General features: G+C 39.2%; 2 protein-coding genes across 8 annotated transcripts in view; one reads left to right on the plus strand and one right to left on the minus strand.

The window, feature by feature from the left end:
- Positions 1 to 1,116, minus strand: part of LOC110162867 (vascular endothelial zinc finger 1-like) — a 19,202-nt gene extending 18,086 nt beyond the window's left edge. For all 7 annotated transcript variants that reach the window (XM_020927780.2, XM_055166833.1, XM_055166830.1 and 4 more), the window contains exon 1: positions 987 to 1,116. In XM_020927780.2, the coding sequence (XP_020783439.1) occupies positions 987 to 1,019 (33 nt within the window). In that variant the 5' untranslated portion in view covers positions 1,020 to 1,116. The remainder of the gene's footprint in view (positions 1 to 986) is intronic.
- On the plus strand, positions 447 to 21,522 carry kcnj13 (potassium inwardly rectifying channel subfamily J member 13). Its single transcript, XM_055166834.1, has 4 exons — positions 447 to 1,134; positions 4,779 to 5,052; positions 17,881 to 18,398; positions 18,975 to 21,522. The coding sequence occupies exons 3-4, from the start codon at positions 17,912 to 17,914 to the stop codon at positions 19,541 to 19,543; spliced, it is 1,056 nt and encodes a 351-aa protein (XP_055022809.1). The 5' UTR covers positions 447 to 1,134; positions 4,779 to 5,052; positions 17,881 to 17,911; the 3' UTR covers positions 19,544 to 21,522.
- Positions 21,523 to 21,780: the final 258 nt, after the last annotated feature.

Here is a 21,780-nt window from a genome sequence, read left to right on the forward strand (position 1 = left end):
AGGGGGACAGGGCTCAAAACTGGGACTGTCCCGAATAAATGGGGACGTCTGGTCACTCTATAGAAGGTGTTTTAGTTTTTTGGTTACATGAAGCAAACAGGTGTTAAAAGGGGAAAAATACATAAGATGCCTTTACTTTTAAGTAATATGAGATCTATTATCGTCCAGAAGTAAATTGTTTTGTTGACATTTTAGGCGCATCCTTGTTTACACTGCGGATTAACTACTGAAACTTTCTCATGGCGCACACTTGCAAAAACCTGTGTGTTCGCAAAACTGCAAAGGTTTACGTATTCCAAGTCACAAGCGTGGCGCAAAATCGTTTCAGCGATCCAATATATAACCAGTATAGTGATATATTTAGGGTACATCTCCTAATCTATGTTCTCGTGTGTGGAGTATCGGTTACAGGCTGCAGTCCGCGTGTGAGCCACTCCAGTTAGCATCGGAGCTAATTCATCGAACTTCTTAGCAGAGACAAGTTTCGTGCGATCTTTCCAATCCCGCCGATCTGTACGCTACATTCCACAATAAATCTGCAGCGTGATTAAAGAAGGATTTGGAAGAAGAGCTGAGAAAGCACAGGTTAACCAACAAGATATTTAGGCAGCCGCTGACCAAGCAACTAAATGCGCTAGTACTAGTTAGCATTAGCTCCAAAATGGCTAACGCGCGCTTCCAAATTAATAGCAGTGAAAACCTGTTTTAAGGTGATTTTATTCATTTACACTAACGCATATTACTTTAGTCTTTACCAGTGCGTGCGTGTTACTTGTGATCGCTGCTTGCTGCGCGTAAACACTCCCAATTAATCATTAAAAAACAGGTTTGCGCTGAGCTAACAAGCGAGCTAATGCTAAGACCATTGTTTTGCTCGGCTAACGCGCATCACTCCAGAAAGTGAAATAAAACAATCAGATGGCGATTTTGACGCCGCGCAACGAACACGGTGGTAGATCTGACTCGTGCACGTCTGTTTCACTTACTTGAAACAAAAATGTACTCCAGCTCGGCTCCATTGCGAGAGTTAAAGGCTAAAATCTGCAGGAAACCAACAAGGACCTAAAACAAAGCAGCTAAACATGGCAGATACGACTTCCGGTGACGCTCATGGCGCAACTGTGCGTGCAGTGGGTGAGTTCACTTCTGATAATGTATGGATTTTTAGTTTCTATATGCATATTTTAGGTCTGTGGAGGCAATCATTTATCTAGCTGCTATTATAAAATACATCTATTCTTTGGGTGACCAGATTTTCAAAATAAAAAACTGTGACGTCCCCGTGTTGGTGGTTGGTAATAATAAAATTGTGAAACAAGTGCCTAATTAAAGAAAACTGTTACGCAGAGAACACTAATGACTAACATGTGAGTCAATATAGTCACATTTTCTTTGTGTTTTGGTCATTTTTAAGCATCTTTTTTTACTATTTTACCTAAACAAAGTGCAATTCATGCTTCTCTTTACTGTAGGCAGGGATCAGATTGGGTAAAAATAGGGACACGTGGGATATTTCTTGTATAAAACTGGGACAAATCACTGGTTTTGGATTAATCTTCTGGGACAGGGGACACAGAGGTCAAAACTGGTCCTGTCTAGGGTAAATAGGGACGTCTGGTCACCTGAAGTATTCTATCTTCTAGGTAATCTCAGATATACATTGTACTGGTCAGAGTTAGACTAAGTTTATTGACTCCACAAACATACAAATAAATAACAATACCTGATTTTACTGTGAAATATTAAGTCGTCGTGTAACTCAATTAGGTCATGCTATATCTGTAATGGTTTCTTCATTCTGATCAACAGAGGGCGTTGTATTTCTATTTTCTTCCCCTCTTCACTCTTCAGTCCATAATGTTAATAGACAGCAGTCTGCAGCACATTGGGCAGTCAGGATTTTTGGGCTTTAAAACCTCTTCATGTTCCAAGGGGCTGATACTGGCTCTTGTGCTTTTTCTTCATTCATTTCTGTTTGTTCAGCTTCTGATAAAAGAGAAGTCTTTATCTCATGAACAGTTTGCACTCCAAACCCACAAATAAAATATATATATATATAACTCAATCATATTTAATAGGAATATTATATGAATTCCGCTTGGACTATTTTGCCCAATTCCAAGTCCCTAAATCTCATGTTTAGTGAGCTTGAGCTTGGACATGGAAATTGTCAAAACCCAACAAAAGCTCAATCTACTGTCTCCCATCCCCAGAGACACCAGGTATACCTATTCTTATATTTACTATTTATAATAACAAATAATATTTATATTTTGAAAATGTAGGCAGAAATTGAAATCTGATTTTCCTCTGTGTGGAGCTTGTTCCTACTTATAATGAGAGTACAGAGACAGTTAGAGGAGAGCAGAGGCCAAAACTCCAGAGCCTCAGCTTCACAAAGAATCCAGCTCGTTGTGTGTGCCCCAAAGGGTTCAGAAAGTCAGTCATTTTCACCAGGTGTTTTAGGAAAAATAGGCCAAAACAATAAGGAGCTTTTAACTAGTAATCCACATACACATGTCTTCAACCTGTCTCAGTCAAGCAGGCAAATCGAAACCCCACAAAAACATTTAAAGAGCCAATGAAGTTGTCAATGTTTCACCTTTTAGTCAGGAAACTGTGGACTTTTTTATTGACAGAATAAAGGATTTTGGCCTAGCTCTAGTCTCCTCTAAAGGTGATAAGAACATGACTTAGAAGTTCACTGTAAGTTTATCTTTTGCTTCAAGGTGCATTGTGTAACTTTCTGCAGGGTAAACCACATTTTCTTTTCTTTAGAGAGATGGTATTGCTTTGCTTGACATGTTCCACAATATAGCATTAAAAGTCTATTCAGCTTTTGTTTCATTAGAGGTGATTTTATTGTACGGAAATACCTTTAAGAACATGCACTGTTGTGTGAGCGGGTCAGCCTCTCCACTGAACTGATCTGTACCTTGGCCTGACAGATTTGTTTAATGCCTTACTGTGAAACATTCCAGGCTGAACAGTTCAGTGCATCTACATGGAGACAGACTAGTTTATGGTGCACCCTTTCCAAGAAAAGTTACGCAGTGCACCTTCCAGTTTAGGTTTGACCCCGGTCCCAAGTGTCTATTGTTTATCTTTAGTTTGTGGACGTGTTGTTGTAAGTTTGAGATTAACAACAGGGTCGAAATTTTCCAACACGTGATGAGTAAAATACTTTTTACTTAAATTACATATTGTGTTAGAATATGATGATTTACCAAGTTAATGGTGAACTTCACTTACAAATCTTCAATATTAACATCTGATTCCTACTTACACAAGCACACATTGTTTATATTTTCTTATACAGCGAGTGTTATGGGCTGCTCTGACCCGTCTTGTGCATGTGTCTGTCCTTGGGCAAGACACTCACAATGAAAAATCTAAATGTAAAGGGACTGCTGTTGTACAGTAGTGGAAGAAGTACTCAGTTTGGTTACTTAAGTTAAAGTACAGATACCAGAGCAGAAAAATACTCAAGTAAAAGTGTCACATGAAAACAAGAGTGAAAGTATTGAAGTATGTGTTTTAAAATGTACTTAAAGAGTAAAAAGTAAACGTATTTCACACAGATTTTGAGGTCTCATGAAGCGTATTGATTTTGATACAGATTTGTGCTGAATGTTCTTCAGCAGAAACAAGTGAATCAGTTATTTTTTTCTTAGCTGTTTTTATTGGTATATTTTTATTTGCTCGAACATGTTAACAATAAACCCTTAGACTTTTCCATAGATCTCAAACAGTAATGAAAAATACTTTTACTTTTCAGTGCAGTTAAATGTCGTGAAGTCTAAAGTACAGATGCCTGCTCTCAAATGTAAAAGTAAAACGTATCCACTGTCAAATGTATTTAAGTAAAGTACAGATACCTAAATATTTAACTTAAGTACATAACTTTACTACTTTTACTTTGTTACGTTCCACCACTGCTGTTGTAACATGATCTTGTTCAAATATAACTTGTACACAGATCAGCAGACCAGATTTGGCTCATAAAACTAAGATTATCTTCAATATTCTTTGCAAGGGAAGTTGATTCTCTGCATGTGACCCATACTTCACCCAATGCCACTGGGTTAAACCTGTCTGCAGCAGTGAGCTTCTGTCTTACAGCACTCAGGACTCATCTCCATATAAATAGATTTTTCCATTGGAGGATTTTACTTAAAGGTGCATTGTGGAACTTTTCATTGTGTAGCATTTTCTTCAAATGCTTTTCTCCATAGAGATGTAGTTGCTTTGTCTGAAATCTTTCACAGTATGGCATTAAACTGGTTAAAATGGTATTTCTTTTTTAGAATATTGTTGAAAGTAAATGGATATTGTTATGTTGTGACTATTGTATATTGTTGCGTTGTCATGTGATGGTGAGGTTGGACTTGCATAACCAAGTTGCTTCAGCCCAGTCCTTATTTGGTTGTAATCAAGACAAACAGAAAATGTACTGTTTTGCAAAATGTGAACAACTAAAAAATACATTTCATTTATTCATTCAGATGAAATAATGGACACAGGGTTATCTGTTACAAGGCCTATCGTTTACCTTTAGTTTGTGGACCTGCTGTTGTAAACTTTAAATCAGCAATGAGGTTGAAATTTTCCAGCACACTATGAGTAAAATACTTTTATCAGTTACAGTTACATATTGTGTTAGATGATGTTATATGACGACTAAGGTAGTGGCATTATAAAGGTGAGTTGCTGTAAATGTAAAATGTGTAATGTAAAAAGTCAGTTGGAATACCTGCCTAAACCGTCATTTTCCTCAGGGCGGTGCCAAAGAGACAGCAGCGGGAATCCAACCCACAACCAGGGCCCGTGTGAGGGTGAAGGTGTCCGGGCTGCCCCTCCCTCTCCTCCTCTCTAATAGGCCTCATGCAGAGAATGTGACCGAGTGAATCATCTCAAGGCCAGATCGTCACAGACACAGACTCAGGAGCAGCACACTTTTACACCAGTGGATTTTAACTTCCTGAACCAACAACGTCTCTGGCTGGTGGTTCACTTTAGGTCAGAAAGGTGAAGAGGTCGTGGTTGACTTTGGTGAGTACAAACTCCGCTGATGGTTAAAGTGATGTTCCTGCAGCCCCCACTTTACTGCTTACTGCCTTTTTTAATGTTCAGCTATGTAAAGCGCCTTTAAGTTACTGTGAAAAGCGCCATATAAAACCATTATTTTATTATCATTATTATGTCAGAAACTTTCTTCCAATCAGAACAAGAGATTCTTCCGAGTTTTTCGACTATGCAGAACGTGCTACTGGTACTGGAAACTCTCTACACTGAAAAATGCAAACGTTCTTCAGCTTAGAATATTATAGTATTGTATTTTGAAGACCTTTTCCCATTCAAAAGATCAAATATTTCATTTTAGATTGTTAATCGCTATAGCAACAGTCCTAGTTTTTCATCATAAACCCATTGATAATATAAAACGTACCAAATATTTGAAGTATTACATTTTGTAGCCCACTTTTTTTTACTTATACATAAACATTGAGTGTTAATCACACAGACCTATGAGAGTATTTGCAGTTATCAGTTGTGACATTGCGATACAATAGCACAGTGATGTAATCAAAAATGCCTCTTTAATGTGCTGTAACTCAGTCTAACATTACCAAAAGATGAGTTCATACCTGCATTTTAATGTTTTTATATGTATCCTTTATATGTATTTTTGTCATACATAAATAAATATAATTACAAGCATAAATACAGCGATATAGTAGAGCAGTAAATATGAAGTTATTGTCATTTTTTTAATCCCAGGCCTCTCTCTCTTTCTCTCTGCACTCACGAGAGCATCATTTCTGTGTTAAACCATTGTGATGTGATTAATGATTATCTTAATTGACCGAAGAAAAATAAACTCACTAATAACTAACACAGTGGCCCGCAGTCAGCCACATATAAAAGTTTGATTAATCTGTAAATGAACCGTCAATTTTCTAACTGCTGATGAGTGAAATACACAGACATGAGCCCCAAACCAGAATGATCTAATCAATCAATCACAATACTGAGCAATTTCTAACAACTACTGAGTTTAAGGAAGTCACCAGTTTCTTAGTAATCAGTTGTTAACTCCTGATAAAGACAGAGTTCTTGTTTTTATGGTAATTATCCTGTATTCTTAAAGCAAAGAGGTAAAGGTGCACTCTGTAACTTTTCCTCTACCTGCTTGTCTCTATGGAGATGTTATTGCTTTGCCTGGAATGTTCCATGTTATGACATTAAACATATTCATCTTGCATTTATTCATCACATGTGTTTGTTCCTCAAAAATACAATCATTCCTTCTGTGAATAGGGGCGACTCCCCACAGATCTGACCTATAATGTAGCGTCGTGCTGTAACCTGCTCGTCTCCCTCGTGATAAACAGGTTTAATCTATACTGTGGGACATTCTAGACGAAGCAGTAACGTTTCCATGGAGACAAACAGAACCGAAAAGCTGCGCAGTGCAACTTTAAGCTAAGAATTTAAGCTCTTTGTGAGTGCAGGTGCTTTCTGTAGAGTATGCTGCAGTTTGAAGAGAGTGCACTTGTGGGTTTGAACGCAGTATTAGAATAAAATCAGTTAGTGTCAGTTTCTCATGACGCTTTATTGGAAGTGGTGCAGTGGTGTCAAACATCTGCGTCCAAGTGTGAAAGTGACAGAACTTTCCACAGCTGCACAGGCTCTTAGTAAAACATGACGCTTAAAGGGACAGGCTCATTTTAGGACAGGCCCCAAGTCCAGTGTTGGGAACTCACTGAATACACGCACCGAGAATACGTACTCTGAATACTAATTTGGAGAATAGAGTAGTTACTTTTCTTTAATTTAGAATTCAAGCTGCGCAGAATTAGTGAGAAAAATAGAAGACTCTGCTCTTGTGGTGAGGCATGTGTGATTTTTACTTCGCCAATCAGTGATGGAAATGCTTTACAAACTTTTTTAATACTATGTCACCTTTTTACGCTATAATTTAAATGCAACTCAACAGTACTCTGATTGGACTCATTTTCATTTGTGTATGCAGTATTCTTTAAGTCAGAAAAGACCCAAGGAAACCGTTGAAATTGTGAGAAGAAGAATGGTGCTATGGTTCAGGCTTTTGATTGATTGTGTTAAGTTTTTGTCACCTTAGATAGAGTTATTGTGGACTTGTGATGCAGTTAGGAAAAAAATGAAAACAAGAAAAAGAATATAACGGACATGCAATAGAAAAAAAAAAAAAAACTAACATCACAGGAGACAGCTATACCAGTGTTTCAACAATGATACAGTTAGAGTTACAGCGAGACCCTCTATAGAACTTTAAGAATTTTTTTCACGTTTTTACGCTATAATTTCAATGCAACTCAGTGTAAAAGTATTCAAAGTATTCAGAATACAGTAGAACTACCTCTCCTCAGGGTCACATTGACCCAAAGATTTTTTTTCCTTCCCACTCTCTTGGGGCAGTTCAATCAGACCCAAAAATTTATTTTCAAATAAATTCTCACCAGGAGAGAAAATACATTTTTGGGTTTGATTGACTCGCCCCAAGAGAGCGGGAAGGAAAGAAATGTTTTCTTCGGGTCAATGTGACCCCAAGGAGAGCGTGAGGGTTAAGAATTTGTTCATGTTTTTACACTATAATTTAAATGCAACTCAGTGTAAAAGTATTCAAAGTATTCAGAGTATAGTACTCTGATTGGACTCATTTTTATTTGGGTAATCAGTATTCTGTAAGTCAGAAAAGACCCAAGGAAACCACTGAAATTGTGAAAAGAAGAATGGTGCTATGGTTCAGGCTTTTGAACGCTTGATTGTGTTACATTTTTGTCACCCTAGATAGAGTTATGGTGTATTGTGTGTAGATATTGAGTTATTATATGACAGACATGCAATAAAAGTAAAAGTAAACCCCCAACATCGTAGGAGACATCTATACCAGTGTTTCAACAATGAGTTACACTTACAGCGAGATCCTTTATAGAACTGGTACTCACATTTAAGACATTTTTCACTATAATTTAAATGCAACTCATTGTAAAAGTATTCAAAGTATTCAGAATATAGTACTCTGATTGGACTCATTTTAATTAGGGTGTTCAGTATTCTGTAACTAAGTACATGAATATAAGTCAGAAAACACCTAAGGAAAAGAAAAGAATAATGGTGCTATGGTGCTTTTGAACACTTGATTGTGTTACGTTTTTGTCACCGTAGATAGATAGAGTTATTGTGGACTTGTGATGCAGTTAGAAAAAAAAGGAAAACAAGAAAAAGAATATGACGAGCATGCAATAAAATGAAAAGAAAATCCCCAACATCGTAGGAGACAACTATGCCAGTGTTTTAACAACAGTTACAGTTTTTTCATGTTTTTACATTATAATTTCAGTGCAACTCAGTGTAAAAGTATTCAAAGTTTTCAGAATACAGTACACTGATTGGACTCATTTTAATTTGGGTAATCAGTATTCTGTAAGTCAGAAAAAACCCAAGTAAACCACTGAAATTGTGAAAAGAAGAATGGTGATCTATTAAGTTAAGTTTAATCTTTGTGTTAAGTAAATGTATTGTGGACTTGTGATACATAGTAAAAGACAAAATCAAAATCAAAAAACAAAATGACTGACATGCAATAAAATTACAAGAAAACCCCTAACATCTCCGGAGACAAGTATGCCAGTGTTTCAACAGTGAGTTACAGTTAGTTGTAGCTAGTGGCTCAGTGGAACTGGTACTCACATTTAAGGATTATTTTATTAAATCATTCCTAACTTCTGTGTAAAAGACTGTATAAAGAAATGGACTAGGGGAGCGTGACGTCACCATATCGTTCAGCTCCAGGCAAATAAAGATCACAAGGCTGATGGGGAGGTTACGGGGAGAATTTGGAGCTGATATAATCGAGTTGAAACGATTAAAGCTTAACAAAAGTTATTTTGAGGGTATTTATTTTAACATAGAGACTGTAGAACAACTGGATATATAGTTTATACATTTATGTTTTTCTATGCTTTGTTCAAAGTGTATTTTATTTTATTTTATTTTTTGTTTTATACATTGCAAAACTTCTATAAGGTAAATATTTGTTAGTCAGGTTGGCACCACCTAGTGCCTTCGCTCAATTTCATTTCTCTCCAGCCACTAGGTCAAGAATCAGAATACACTAGACAGTTTGCAAAAATCCTGGAAGTGCGAGTCCGGGCACCAGCCAACGATTCCCAAGATTAAGGATTTAAAGCTGGAAGAGAATATTTGGTGAATTTTATCAAAGGGAAAGATGTTATTGTCCTTCTTCCTACGGGATTTGAGAAAAGCTTATATACCAGTTAGCCCCGTTAGCGGTGCATTACATACGTCACGACCAAATAGCAGCGACTTGTTAAATAAAAAAGTACCCGCCTACCATCGAGCGAATAAATCCTAATGCTGCGAAGTTCGACAGTTTCCACGAAGTAGATGAATTAGGCTACATATTTGTAGCCTATATTTATTTTCAATTTGAAAGTTTTGCTTAAATTATCAATAACAAAGTGTTTTTTGTGAGAGAAATGCTGAATAAATGCATCGTGTAAATAAAAAATAATCGTTTGAATAATCGTGATTTCAATTTTAACCAAAATAATCGTGATAATGATTTTTTCCATAATCGAGCAGCCCTAAGCTGAGTTCGATATTAGGAAAAGAAATGTATTTATGGACAAAATAGCAAAATAAAAACACCAGGATCATGTAGAACAGGTACATGTGAACATTTTAAGACCAAAATGCAAAGGCAGTTACAGGCTATGTTTTCACATAGTATGTTGAGAAACGAATATTTCCCTAGCATTGTTTTCAAAAAAGTTTTTGTTTACATCAACCCGCATGAATACTCCATCGAGCGCCGTCATAACTACACCAAACCTCTGGGCGGATTAGATTCAAACCTGCAGCATTTATTTCATTACAGTTGTAAGAATTAGTCAAGAATACCTTGAAAAACATGCATTATTGAGCGGGCTCGCCTCTCCACAGATCTGTTAAAGAAGTGTCAAAATCACTGACCTCCGAGCCTCACTGGTCTCTGGTCATGGATATGATCCATCAGCTGTGTGTGTAAATGCAAACACGTGAAAAGTGTTTGCACCAAAATAAATGTGACTGCTGCTCTGAATGCTTCATCATCATCAGAGCAAAAGGGAATAGGCCAAGAGGTGCAGTAAAGTGAGTGTACACAACTGACCATATCCCACATGACATAGAATAGATGGGTAAGTCTTCGTACAGACTGAAGCATCTCGTCAGTAGGAGCAGCAGAAGTATGCAGTGAATGAATTGTATTGGTTTAACAGAGAAGCTCCAGCACACGACTCTCATGTGATGAAGCCACAAAGACCAGTGTCTGAGCCCGGTTCACACTGGGCCCATACAGACTCCACTAACTCCACTCCGGGCTGGACTACCTGCTACGCTCAGCACTTCTACATCCAAGGGCCCATATTACTCTGTTTTCTGTTTTCTCTAGTTTATGGTGTACTCTTTCCAAGTAAAGTTATGCAGTACACCTTCCAGTTTAGATTTGACCCAGGTCACATCTTTAGTTTGTGGATCTGTTGTTATAAGTTTGAAATTAACATTGGGGTCGAAATTTTACCACGTGCAATAAGTTAAATATTTCTTTTCTAGGTTTTATTTACGATTTTGTGTTAGAATATCATGATTTACTAAGTTAGTGGTGAACTTCACTCACCAATAGGGATGTAACAATAACTGAAATATCGTGATATCCTTTCGTCAAAGTTTACCCAATAATACCATTACATTACCCAATAATGTAATGGACCATCATAATACATCGAATCACAAGTCTCTTTGCTTCAATTAAGAGTTATGGTGCAGCAGTAGCTAAAAAAACAGAGGGAACTACGTAGACCATGATCCTTTGCTCCATTTCAGTGCAGACTACATGAAGAAATAACACTTCTAGGCACTTTTAAATCTTAGTTCTTTGGATTAAGTCTTGTCAAGGCATTTTAAGAGCAAAAAGTAGCATATTCAGTTCTGTTCTCCTCCAAAAAATATCAAAATAAATAACGTACCGTGAGATGTATATTGTGGAAATATCATACAGAGAGATTTGGATATTGTTACATCTTATAATCATGAGCCTCCCCACCATATCATGAGCTTTCCCACGATATCGTAATAAATATCATACCGTGAGGTTCATACCGTGACGATATATCATATCATGAGACTTGGATATCGTTACACCCCTACTCACCAAGCTTCAGTACTAACACCTGATTTCTTAGTATACAAGTACACATTGTTTATAGTTTCATATACAGTGAGTTTTAACGGGTTGTTTTAACCCGTCTTCTGCATGTGTCTGTCCTCGGGCAAGACACTCACAATGAGAAATCTAAATGTAAAGAAAAGCCATGTGGACTGCTGTTGTAACATGGTCTTGTTCAAATGTGACGTCCATGTAGATTGCAAACCAGACCTGGCTCATAAAGTTAAGGTTAACTTTATAAAAGAGTTCCCACGATCATGGAAAACGTGGAACAGTCATGGAAAATGAATATTCCAGGTGGAAAAGTCATATAATTTTGTAAATTCAATGAAAGCTTTAGAAAAGACATGGAATTTTAGTATCTCTTTCACACAACAGCTTTTTATTAAGTTCTTATTAGGCTATTATGAATATTTCTGAACATCTGCACCTTTTATTTAAGAGACGATAATAAATGCACTGACAGGATTTTGAATGTTAAAGAACTATAATCCCAAGCCATAAGGTGAGTGGAAAGAGTTAACATTTCATATTTAGCCCTTAAAGTCTGATCAATTCTACACATGTAGGTGCAGTAAATTCATGGAAAATTCACTTTAGGTCATGAAAAAGTAATGGAAAAGGTTTGAAATTTTGTCAGTGAAAAACAGTAGGAACCCTGTTATAATGTTTTGTGAGGGAAATTCAGTCTCTGCATTTGACCCATGCTTCACCCAGTGTGTCTCAAGAGCTCTGAGCTTCATGCTTCAGTTTTATGATTCTAACTAAGCCCTGATGAAGACTGGGTTAAGGCTATGTTCAAAATATGTCAGCTTTGACCATTTAAATAAAGGCCTTTTAGCTATACTTTTTTTTTTTTTTTTTTTTTACTTTTATGGAGATCCTGGATTTAGTTTTGTCTAAAGTTTTGATCCTTTTTCCAAGAGCGCCCTCTACCTGTTATCACTGGTTGCTGCAGATGCCCCAAACAGCCTCATTTGAGTTTATTTACCAGTGAGCTTCTGCAGTACAACACTCAGGGTCCATCTTTAGATCATTGAGCTCAGCCTGGTCAGGACAACCTCAGCTGGAGGATTTGACTTAATACTTATTGTGTATGTTTTAGTGAGAGTGCTTTTGCATTTTTGTATTGTAAAAGAATGAGAACTTCGCACCAGTTACTTGTGATGGGTGCATTGGAGGAGAGGGACTAACTGAACAACATAGAGAAAAATCCTGCATACCGTCTTACCTGCCCGCTTGCCTGATGATGGCCTAATGCCGAAATGTTGCATGGTTTGTCCTAATAAATTTCACATTTTCCAAGTAAGACGGTGTGTGGCATTTTTCTCTACATTTTTGTATTTTAAACAATGTGTGGCTTCCAAAACCAATCCCACACCACACATTTCACACACCAAACATCTATGGTTAGATTAAGTGGATTCAAAAGTAAAAACAAGCACTTCTACATTGAAGGTCTTACACTATTATTATTACTACACTATTTTTCAGATTTACTGTATGTTATAATGTTGTTTCCTCATCACAGACAGACCTGGAGTTGTGTTTAGTTTCATTTACACATGTTTAACACACAAACCCTGCATATTTAGGCTGCATCCTTTTCTCAAAAAGACTCTGTTCCACTTTGTGATGTCATGTGGTAATACAGGAAGTGCTCCATTGAGGTTTTAAACTCCATGCACCTTCACTGGAATGATTTGGATAATCTCTGCTGAACTAAATGTAAAAGTAGCAGTTAACTTGAAAACTACTGCTTCATGACATCACAAGGTTGAACAGAGCATATAGGGCATTGGAAAAGTAGTAATAATAAGAGCTACTCAACCATGTGTAAATGAAACAAAACACAACTCCAAGTATGTTTTTGAGGACGTAACAGCTTTATAATGACTTAAAGCTCATTAAAATCAGATAGATCCGTGTTTCCCAAACTTTGTTTCTGAGGACCCATATTTTAAAAGTCACCAACCTTTGCGACCCAAGTCAATAGACATTATTTGTAAATCACAAAATAAAGGTGGATTTGACCATTATTGAACATTAACGAGGATATTTTATTGTTGACTGAGTGATCGTGTCTCTGAACAATTAGTATTACTCAAGTTTTAAACAATGAAAAACAGTCACTGAAGCAGCAATAAAAGGATCCATAAGTGGCCTATTTGGACATTAAATGTAGCCCAATATATTACAGACCGACATGCAGATTGTGACAAGGTGACCCACTTTAGGGTTGCGACCCAAACTTTGGGAAACACTGATATAGAACCTTTAAGTTACTATTAATTACACAAATTTTCAATGACAAATGAATGACATATAAATGTGTATTCAAGTTTTGTTTTGTTCACATAGTCATTAACATTTATGACAATGCTCCAGTAATGCTCTTCTCTGATGATGTAATAAAGAACAGATCTGCACTCTTACAGCTTATATGAATTGACTATGGAGTTGTCTATGCTTCTCGAACCTTTTTTTTGTTGTTTTTATTTATTTTTTTGTCCTTTCCTCAACAGTTTTTTATTTAATTACTTAATTTATTAGAATTGATTGAATAGTTTGATCCTATTCGATTATTCTGTTAACTGTCAGCTTCATGATTATGATTATTATGCTAAATTAATTGATGAAATCGCAAATACAAGGCTCCACCCACAAACCTATGGCACCTATGCTCCCACTCAGCAAATTTCCATAAATATATAACAGCAGGATACAACAGCACACTACAACTTCACAAACCTGATGTGATGTGCAGTAGTTTCACTAGCGGGATGCCCACGGATTTTTTTGCTCTGACTTGGCATTAGGACTGGGTATCATTAAGAAGTTGCCGACAGGATACATACCTCGATACATAGGTCACGATATGATACATATCTCAATACAGTGAGCTTTTGATTCGATATGATGTATTTCAAATGGATTCGATATGGTTCAATAAAAATAATGGCTAAGTCATGGCTGTGATATTAAAAGTCTTTGTTAAACCACTTCTTGTGCAAAGTTCGTATGAAACACAAACATTTTAATCATCAAAACAATGAAAATGTTAAGTGTGTAAACAAGTTTCCTTCCACTAAACAAGCAACAAAACTTTAGCACTGTAACAAAATAATTGAGTAAAACATACCAAAAAATACTCTTGGCGATATATCGATACAGCAGCCCACCATATCGATATTGTACCATCACATTAAGCGATTTAATGTATCGATATTTTGATATTTTTACTCACCCCTATTTGGCATGTCAAAAAACTGGAACTAATTGCACATTTTAGTAAGTTGTTTTTGGTTTAACATGGTGATCTAAATATTTTATGTGTCAACAACTGATACTGCATAGAAGTGTAACACCCCGTCTCATCCAATTATCATCACATTTTAAAACTTTATAACCACAGATTCAGTTGCAAATATGTCAGAACTGCTTCAGCGTCAGAGTTTTGGACTTTTTGTGATTTTTTTTTGTGAATGAATGCTTGAAAAGTCAATGAGCGCATACCATCGGCATTGTAGTACTCGCAATTGCATACAGAACTTTTTTTATGAACCACAATCGACATTTACTGTTCAGATTCTGGTAAAACAGTGGTCCAAGTCTCTCTGAAGCGGGACTCTGGGGGGAAATAGGTGGAAGTTTATCAAAACAGCTGCAATGTTGTGTCTTGGGGACATTTTCTATCACAGTGCACCCATACAAATATCAAGTGTAAGAACATGTAAAGGTATTATACAGACACACAGAGTTAAGCCTGGGTTCATTAGAGAGACCTCTTGAGGACAGAGCTGTTTTCAGAGGGAGTGTGTCACCGCCGGCAACAGCCCCAGGCTAAACTGTCTCTGTGCAACAAAGATATTCTGTCATTGTAAACACAGAGAAAGGAGGTTTTTGTTGGTCATGTTAGTATACTTCAAGGTGCATTGTGTAACTTTTCTGGTTGAGGGCCTGTCAAATGCTTTTTTCCTTTCGATTCAGCTCCCTCTTCACCACAGCGGTCCGATACAGCAACCGCATCACTGCCAACACTGCACCGATCATCCTATCAATCTCACGCTCCGTCCTCCCCTCACTCGTGAACAAGACCTTCGAGATACTTGAACTCCTCCACTCTCAATTTACCGGTCAGTCTTCGTTCCTCCCCTCACCTATGGTCATGAGCTTTGGTTAATGACGGAAAGGACAAGATCGCGGATACAATTGGCCCGAAATGAGTTTCCTCCGCAGAGTGGCTGGGTGCTCCCTTAGAGATAGGATGAGGAGCTCTGTTGCACGGGAGGAGCTTGGAGTAGAGCCACTGCTCCTCCACATTGAGAGGAGCCAGTTGAGGTGGCTCGGGCATCTGTTCTGGATGCGTCCTGGACGTCTCCCTCAGGAGGTATTCCTTGCATGTCCCACCGGGAGGAGACCCCGGGGAAGACCCAGGACACGCTGGTGGGACTATGTCTCTTGGCTGGCCTGGGAGCGCCTCAGAGTTCTCCCGGAGGAGATGGAGGACATGTCTGGGGTGAAGGAAGTCTGGGAGTCCCTCCTGAGACTGCTGCCCCTGTGACCCAGCCCCGGATAAGCGGAAGAAAATGGATGGATAGATGGATTTTTTTTTGCTTTGTCTGGAAAGTTTCACAGTATGGCATTATACCTTTTTATCTTCACGGAGACTAAACCTGACCAAGTTACAGGTCAGATCTCTGGAAAGGTAATCCCGCTCCCAGTCAGAATGCTGTGTTTTTTCAGTAATTGAATAAATGTAAATATTATTTAATGTTTAATGTCATACTGTGGAACATTCCAAGCAGAGCACTGACATATAGTTAGAAACAAGCAGGTGACTGATAGCCAGGCTGCCGCCACCTAGTGCTTCTGCTCAATTTCATTTCTCTCCAGTGACTAGGTCAGGAATTAGAACACACTAGACGGTTTGCAAGAACCCCGGAGCTGTGAAGCCATGACGTCAAACTCATCGCGTCTGTCTGGGTCCCTTTTGTGAAACAGCACAACAGTAAACAGAGTGGTCGAGATGGATGTAGACGAAGACAGACATTGAGTGCCTCAGCTTTTTTAACTTTGTATTTGAGACTGGTCCCTACACTGAAGAGCACCAAAAAGACAATTTTGCACAATCTCTACATCCCCCTAAAGTTTTGTACAACTCCAGGTCTGCTTATGATGAGGAAACATTATAACATCTCTTAAAGCTCACAAGAGTCAGTTTTGTGTTATATAGGACCTTTAAGTCTGTATTCTGAAACTGTATTAAGTGCTCATGTAGGATGAGTTTTGGGCATGTGTCTCACAAAGGTCAGAGTCATGGATGCTCTGGTCATCTTCGCTCTCATGTCAGAAGAGGCCCTATAACACCTGTGTAATTCATGTGTGATATAACTTCATGATATGAGTCTATATGTCTTTACCAACTCCCCCTCTCACTATTGTTGTCTTTGGGCCCTATATCTTGGTGCTCCCGCTGGTTCCTCCGTTGTACAGCTGTGTTCATGTGAAAACAAAAGCCCATAGAATGTGTGCACATGTCACTGGCCTGTCAGGAGCAGGGTGCAGGGTAATTGGTGCAGATTTGGGCCCAGAGCAGCGCAGGGTCCCACATGAGAGGCACATTCCTAATCGGACACCGCTGTTCTCGGATCTGCTTCCCACTGGGACACTCTCTAATCTCCTGGAAACAATATTGACATAGAAATACAAACTCGGGGGACAGGGCAGCGCTGGTCACACAGGTCCAGCCTGAGGTGCACTGAATGAAGAGAGTCTGAAATACTTCCTGACTTTGGCAAAGAGATGAGGAGCATGCTTGTGGGGTTACTACTTTCTGTTTGACTTCAGCTTTCAGACAAAACAAAACAAAACATCTCCAACAGCATCATAATATAACATTCATTGTCAGTATGAGACGATGGTGACACAGGTGATGTTGAATCGACCATGATGCCCCGCTCCTTCATGTCTTCATCCGAGCGTGTGTTGTTGTAGTTGTTGCAGTTCCAGATGTGTTTCAGAAAACAGAGCTGGCCCTCAGGCTGTATGTGTCTCTGTAGGGGCCTTTTACTCTGGGACCATCACACCGCCAGCAGAGACCAGACTCAAGTTCCTCTCCAGGTCATCACATTGAAGAATATAATGACAATCTAATGACAGGAAGTAAAACACTCATCCCCTAACCTTGCACAGCAAGACGGTTCCCACGATACTTGTGGTTCACAAACTCATGAGAACGTGTAGAACACAGTCCAGTGTGACACACATGTCAACTGACGTGTGCCAGGTTACCCCATGTGTAAAAGACACTGGAACAACCTGCAGTAGCTGTGGAACACCAAGGTGCCATGAAGATTCTGCAGATTTTATGCCAGGATAGAAGTATAACCCGAGAATGTTTCTATTGCACATTTGACCTATATTCTCTAGGCAGTGTTGCTGAGGCAGATTTTCAGTTGGGACAACAGGCCTAAAGGCTATTGTTGACCTACATGCATTTCAACAGTGTGTCAGTGCCACCATGTGCTAGAGAGATGTGCACACAGAGAGTTTAGAGTTTGTTGACGTTTGTGTTGATTTGATGCCTCCTGTTTTCATTGCAGGGTTGGCTTCACCATTGCACCCCACATCATTATGACCTCTAAGTCGTGCAGCCTGGCGGTTCTGGGGGGAAAGCAGTCTCTCCTGTCCCGTGCGACCTGCCAGAGGCTGGTCAGTAAAAATGGCCATTGCTCTCTGGGCTCCGGAGCCGTGGGGCAGGGCCGCTGGCTGTTGGCGCTGCAGGACATGTGGGGGCTCATGTTGGGGCTGCGCTGGAGGTGGGTGGTCCTGGCCTTCTGTCTGTCCTTCCTGTGCCACTGGCTGCTGTTCGCCTGCCTCTGGTACCTCCTGGCTCACTTCAACGGAGACCTGGATGTCCCGGACCACGATGCCCCTCCAGAGGGGCACGTGGTGTGTGTCAAGTACATCAACAGCTTCACTGCAGCGTTCTCCTTTTCTCTGGAGACTCAGCTCACTATAGGATACGGCACCATGTACCCCAGCGGAGACTGTCCCAGTGCTATTGCTCTGCTGGCGGTGCAGATGCTGCTGGGGCTCATGCTGGAGGCCTTCATCACAGGTGAACCACACAAACATCTCACATGACATTGTTCATAACAGTTTGCAACAAACATAAGCCCAGACTGAGTTAGACTTTTATGTATTCTCAGATGGGGAAAGAGTTCTATATGTAAAATACTGCAGCAGTATAGCAATGTGAATATATCCTCTGTTCTGTTTCTATGCTCATCATGAGAGTCATGGTAAACAACAGTCATATAAACAGTAAACAACAGTCATATAAACAGTAGAGTGTTGTTTAGTTTCAATGTTTTGGAGGATGATGAAGCCTGGAGCATCATGTGTTTAACACAGTCACAGACCATACAGTCATGAATACAGACGCTCTGGGGGTTTAGGATTCCTGTTACCGCATTTTCTTAATGTTTTCAGAGGAGACTTTTGGTTTATTTTATAATGTGTTTGTGTATTTAGTGGTGGTCAAAGGAATTTGCCCATTGGTGCAGACAGTCAGTCACTGTTCTGTCAGTCTGCCTTATGCCAGCAGTGGTCACAGAAGTAGTTCTCTCTTGTAAAGTAAAATATAAGTTTAATACGTGAATAAAGATGAGTTAATGATATTGTCTCATTATAGGTGCATTTGTAGCAAAAATAGCTCGTCCACAGAAGCGAGCAGGTGCCATCCAGTTCAGCCCAGAGGCGGTTGTGGGACAGCACCAAGGTCAAACATGCCTCATGATCCGGGCCACCAACCTTCTGCAGCGCCCCCTGGTGGACGTGAGGCTCAGCGCGGTGCTGTATCAGGACTGTGAGGGGCAGGCCTTACACCAAACATCTGTGGACTTTTACCTGGACCAGTTAGGATCCCAGCCCTGTCCCCTGTTCCTCTTCCCCCTCACATGGTTCCACCCTTTGGATCACCGCAGCCCACTGTTCCCTGTCCTGTGTGAGAGCTCCACAGCTCACTTTGAGCTGGTGGTGTTCCTGTGGGCGCAGGAGGGCAGTGGGGACAGCTGTCAGAAGAGGACGTCCTACCTGAGGCCGGAGGTGCAGTTTGACCGCAGGTTTGTGCCCGCTCTGGGGGTGGACAGTCACGGGAGGTTCAAAATCAGCCCTCAGCATTTCAGCACAGCTCACTCCAAACCTCTAGACAAAGACTGTGTGGTGCAGATCAACGGGGACGGAAACGACCGGACAGAGTAGGCGGGACTTAAAGGGACTGTTCACTTCTGTTAGCTGTCAATCATTAGCTCTTTCAATGTTGATCTTGGACTCAGACCTGAAAGTGGACTCAGTGCAAGACTTTTCTTTATAATATTCTGCTGTTTAGTGAATGATCTGCTGAGGATGTCAAATGGTAGAGTTGTATATCTCTGGCAGATGCTACACTAAAGGCAAAATGGTACACGACAGGAAAAGGGTGCAGTGCATTCTCAAAACAGTCACTTTAATGTATAACAACTTTAACTAATGGCCATATATTCCACTGTACTTATTTTATAGAGTGAAACATTTAGCTGCAGGTTTAAAGGTCCTATATTATGCAAATTTCACTCTTGTGAGTTTTTAGTCACATTATAATGTTGTTACCTCCTCAAAAACAGACCTGGATTTGTGTTTTGTTTTAGTCTGTCTATTGCTCCAAAGGCTGTTCCACCTTGTGATGTCATGAACCTGTAGTTTTCAACTCAACAGCTACTTTTTACCTTTAGTTCATCCAAATAATTATAGTGAAGATGCATGGAGTTAAAAAAAACACACAGTGGAGCACTTCCTGCGTTACCACATGACATCACAAGATGGTCTTTTCAGTTTGAGGGAAGAAGTCAGCCTAAATATGTAAGGTTTGTGTGTTAAACATATGTGAATGAAACAAAACACAACTCCAGGTCTGTTTGTAATGAGGAAAAAACATTACGTTTTAAACTCTTTTCTGATCTATGTTGAATATTATAATTATTATAACTACTTTTAATTGATAAAATCACATTTGCAAGACTGGCCATGTTTCAGAATGTATATCCTTCCCAAAGCAGCTTGGATAAGTCAGTGAAGTTTCATTACTTTGCCTACTGCACACTGTTAGACAGGCTGGTGCCAGCTAATGCCTCCGCTCAATTTCATTTCTCTCCAGCAACTAGGTCAGGAATCAGAATACACTAAACAGTTGGCAGGAACCCTGGAAGTGTGAGTTCGGGCACCAGCCAATCAGCGAACAGACATACATTCTGTGTTGGCAACGATTCCAGAGATCGAGGATTTAAAGCTGGAACAAAGAGAATGTTTGCTGAATTTCATCAAGGGGAAAGACGTTATTGTCCTTCTTCCTACAAGATTTAGGAAAAGATTAATATACCAGTTAGTCTTGTTATTGGCGCATTACATACGTCACGACCAAATAGCAGCGATTGGTTAAATAAAAAAGTACCCACCTACCGTCAAGCAAACAAATTCTAACGCTGCGAGGTCAGACGGTTTCTGTGAAGTGAAACCATCTGATGAATCAGGCTATCACACTATTGAAGTAATATTCAAAATAAAATATTCACTCTTTTCCAGACGCACAAACTGTTATTGTTACTAAAAGAAGTCATAGCTTTGCATTGTTCGTAGTGTTTGCATGCTCCACACAGTCACAGGTCTGTTTCCACTGTTTCAAAAGGAGCTCCTGTCCTGTGTCTGGTGTAAAGGGCATTTCTTCTGCTAAAGGCGCAGTGGTCATCTCCTGGACTCTGTAAAGGCTTTAGAGGAGCACAGCCTGTCTCTGAATGTGGAGATGCTCTGTTTTGATTTATCTCAAAGTATCACATCACAGTCTCTTCATAACACTCCACATCACTGAGTTCTAAAAGAAACCATTGAACAAGTGTCTTTTTATTGTGTAACATTGTGGACATACCAACTGTAACCTCGATTCTTTTTTGGTCTCTACTCCACAGAATGAGTTGTGTAAAAAGCTGCTAAAGTCTAGAATGAATGTATATTTTAATTCTCATAGTATGAAACTGATTTGTAGCGCTTTTATTGTAAAACATCATCTCAATAATTATGTCATTAATATTCTGTACAAGTTTTAATTTTCAGAAAGGAAGTTGAACAAATCTTAATGAATGTAATAACTTATAGGTGTATATGTTTTTTTGTTTTGTTTTAAATAAATGTTGAAATCATGAGGTGATGAGGAGAGCTGTGATTGTAAAAGTGCCTTTGTACAGTGTACAAATAAATATTTTCTAAGCAAAATCTCAAGTTTGTGGAAACTTCATGTTGATTGGGGCGAGCAAACTAACAGGGGAATGGCGGTCTCTAGTGGCAACATGGAGTACTGCAAGGAACTGTATTAGAAGAGCATGATATCATTCATGTAGTCCAGGGGTGTCAAACTCAAATTTACAGAGGCCAAAATTAAAAACTGGGACTAAGTCATGGACCAAACTAAA

Source organism: Boleophthalmus pectinirostris, unplaced genomic scaffold (assembly GCF_026225935.1).
Source record: "Boleophthalmus pectinirostris isolate CB_2022bp ecotype Guang Dong unplaced genomic scaffold, ASM2622593v1 HiC_scaffold_9, whole genome shotgun sequence".
Taxonomy (NCBI): domain Eukaryota; kingdom Metazoa; phylum Chordata; class Actinopteri; order Gobiiformes; family Gobiidae; genus Boleophthalmus; species Boleophthalmus pectinirostris.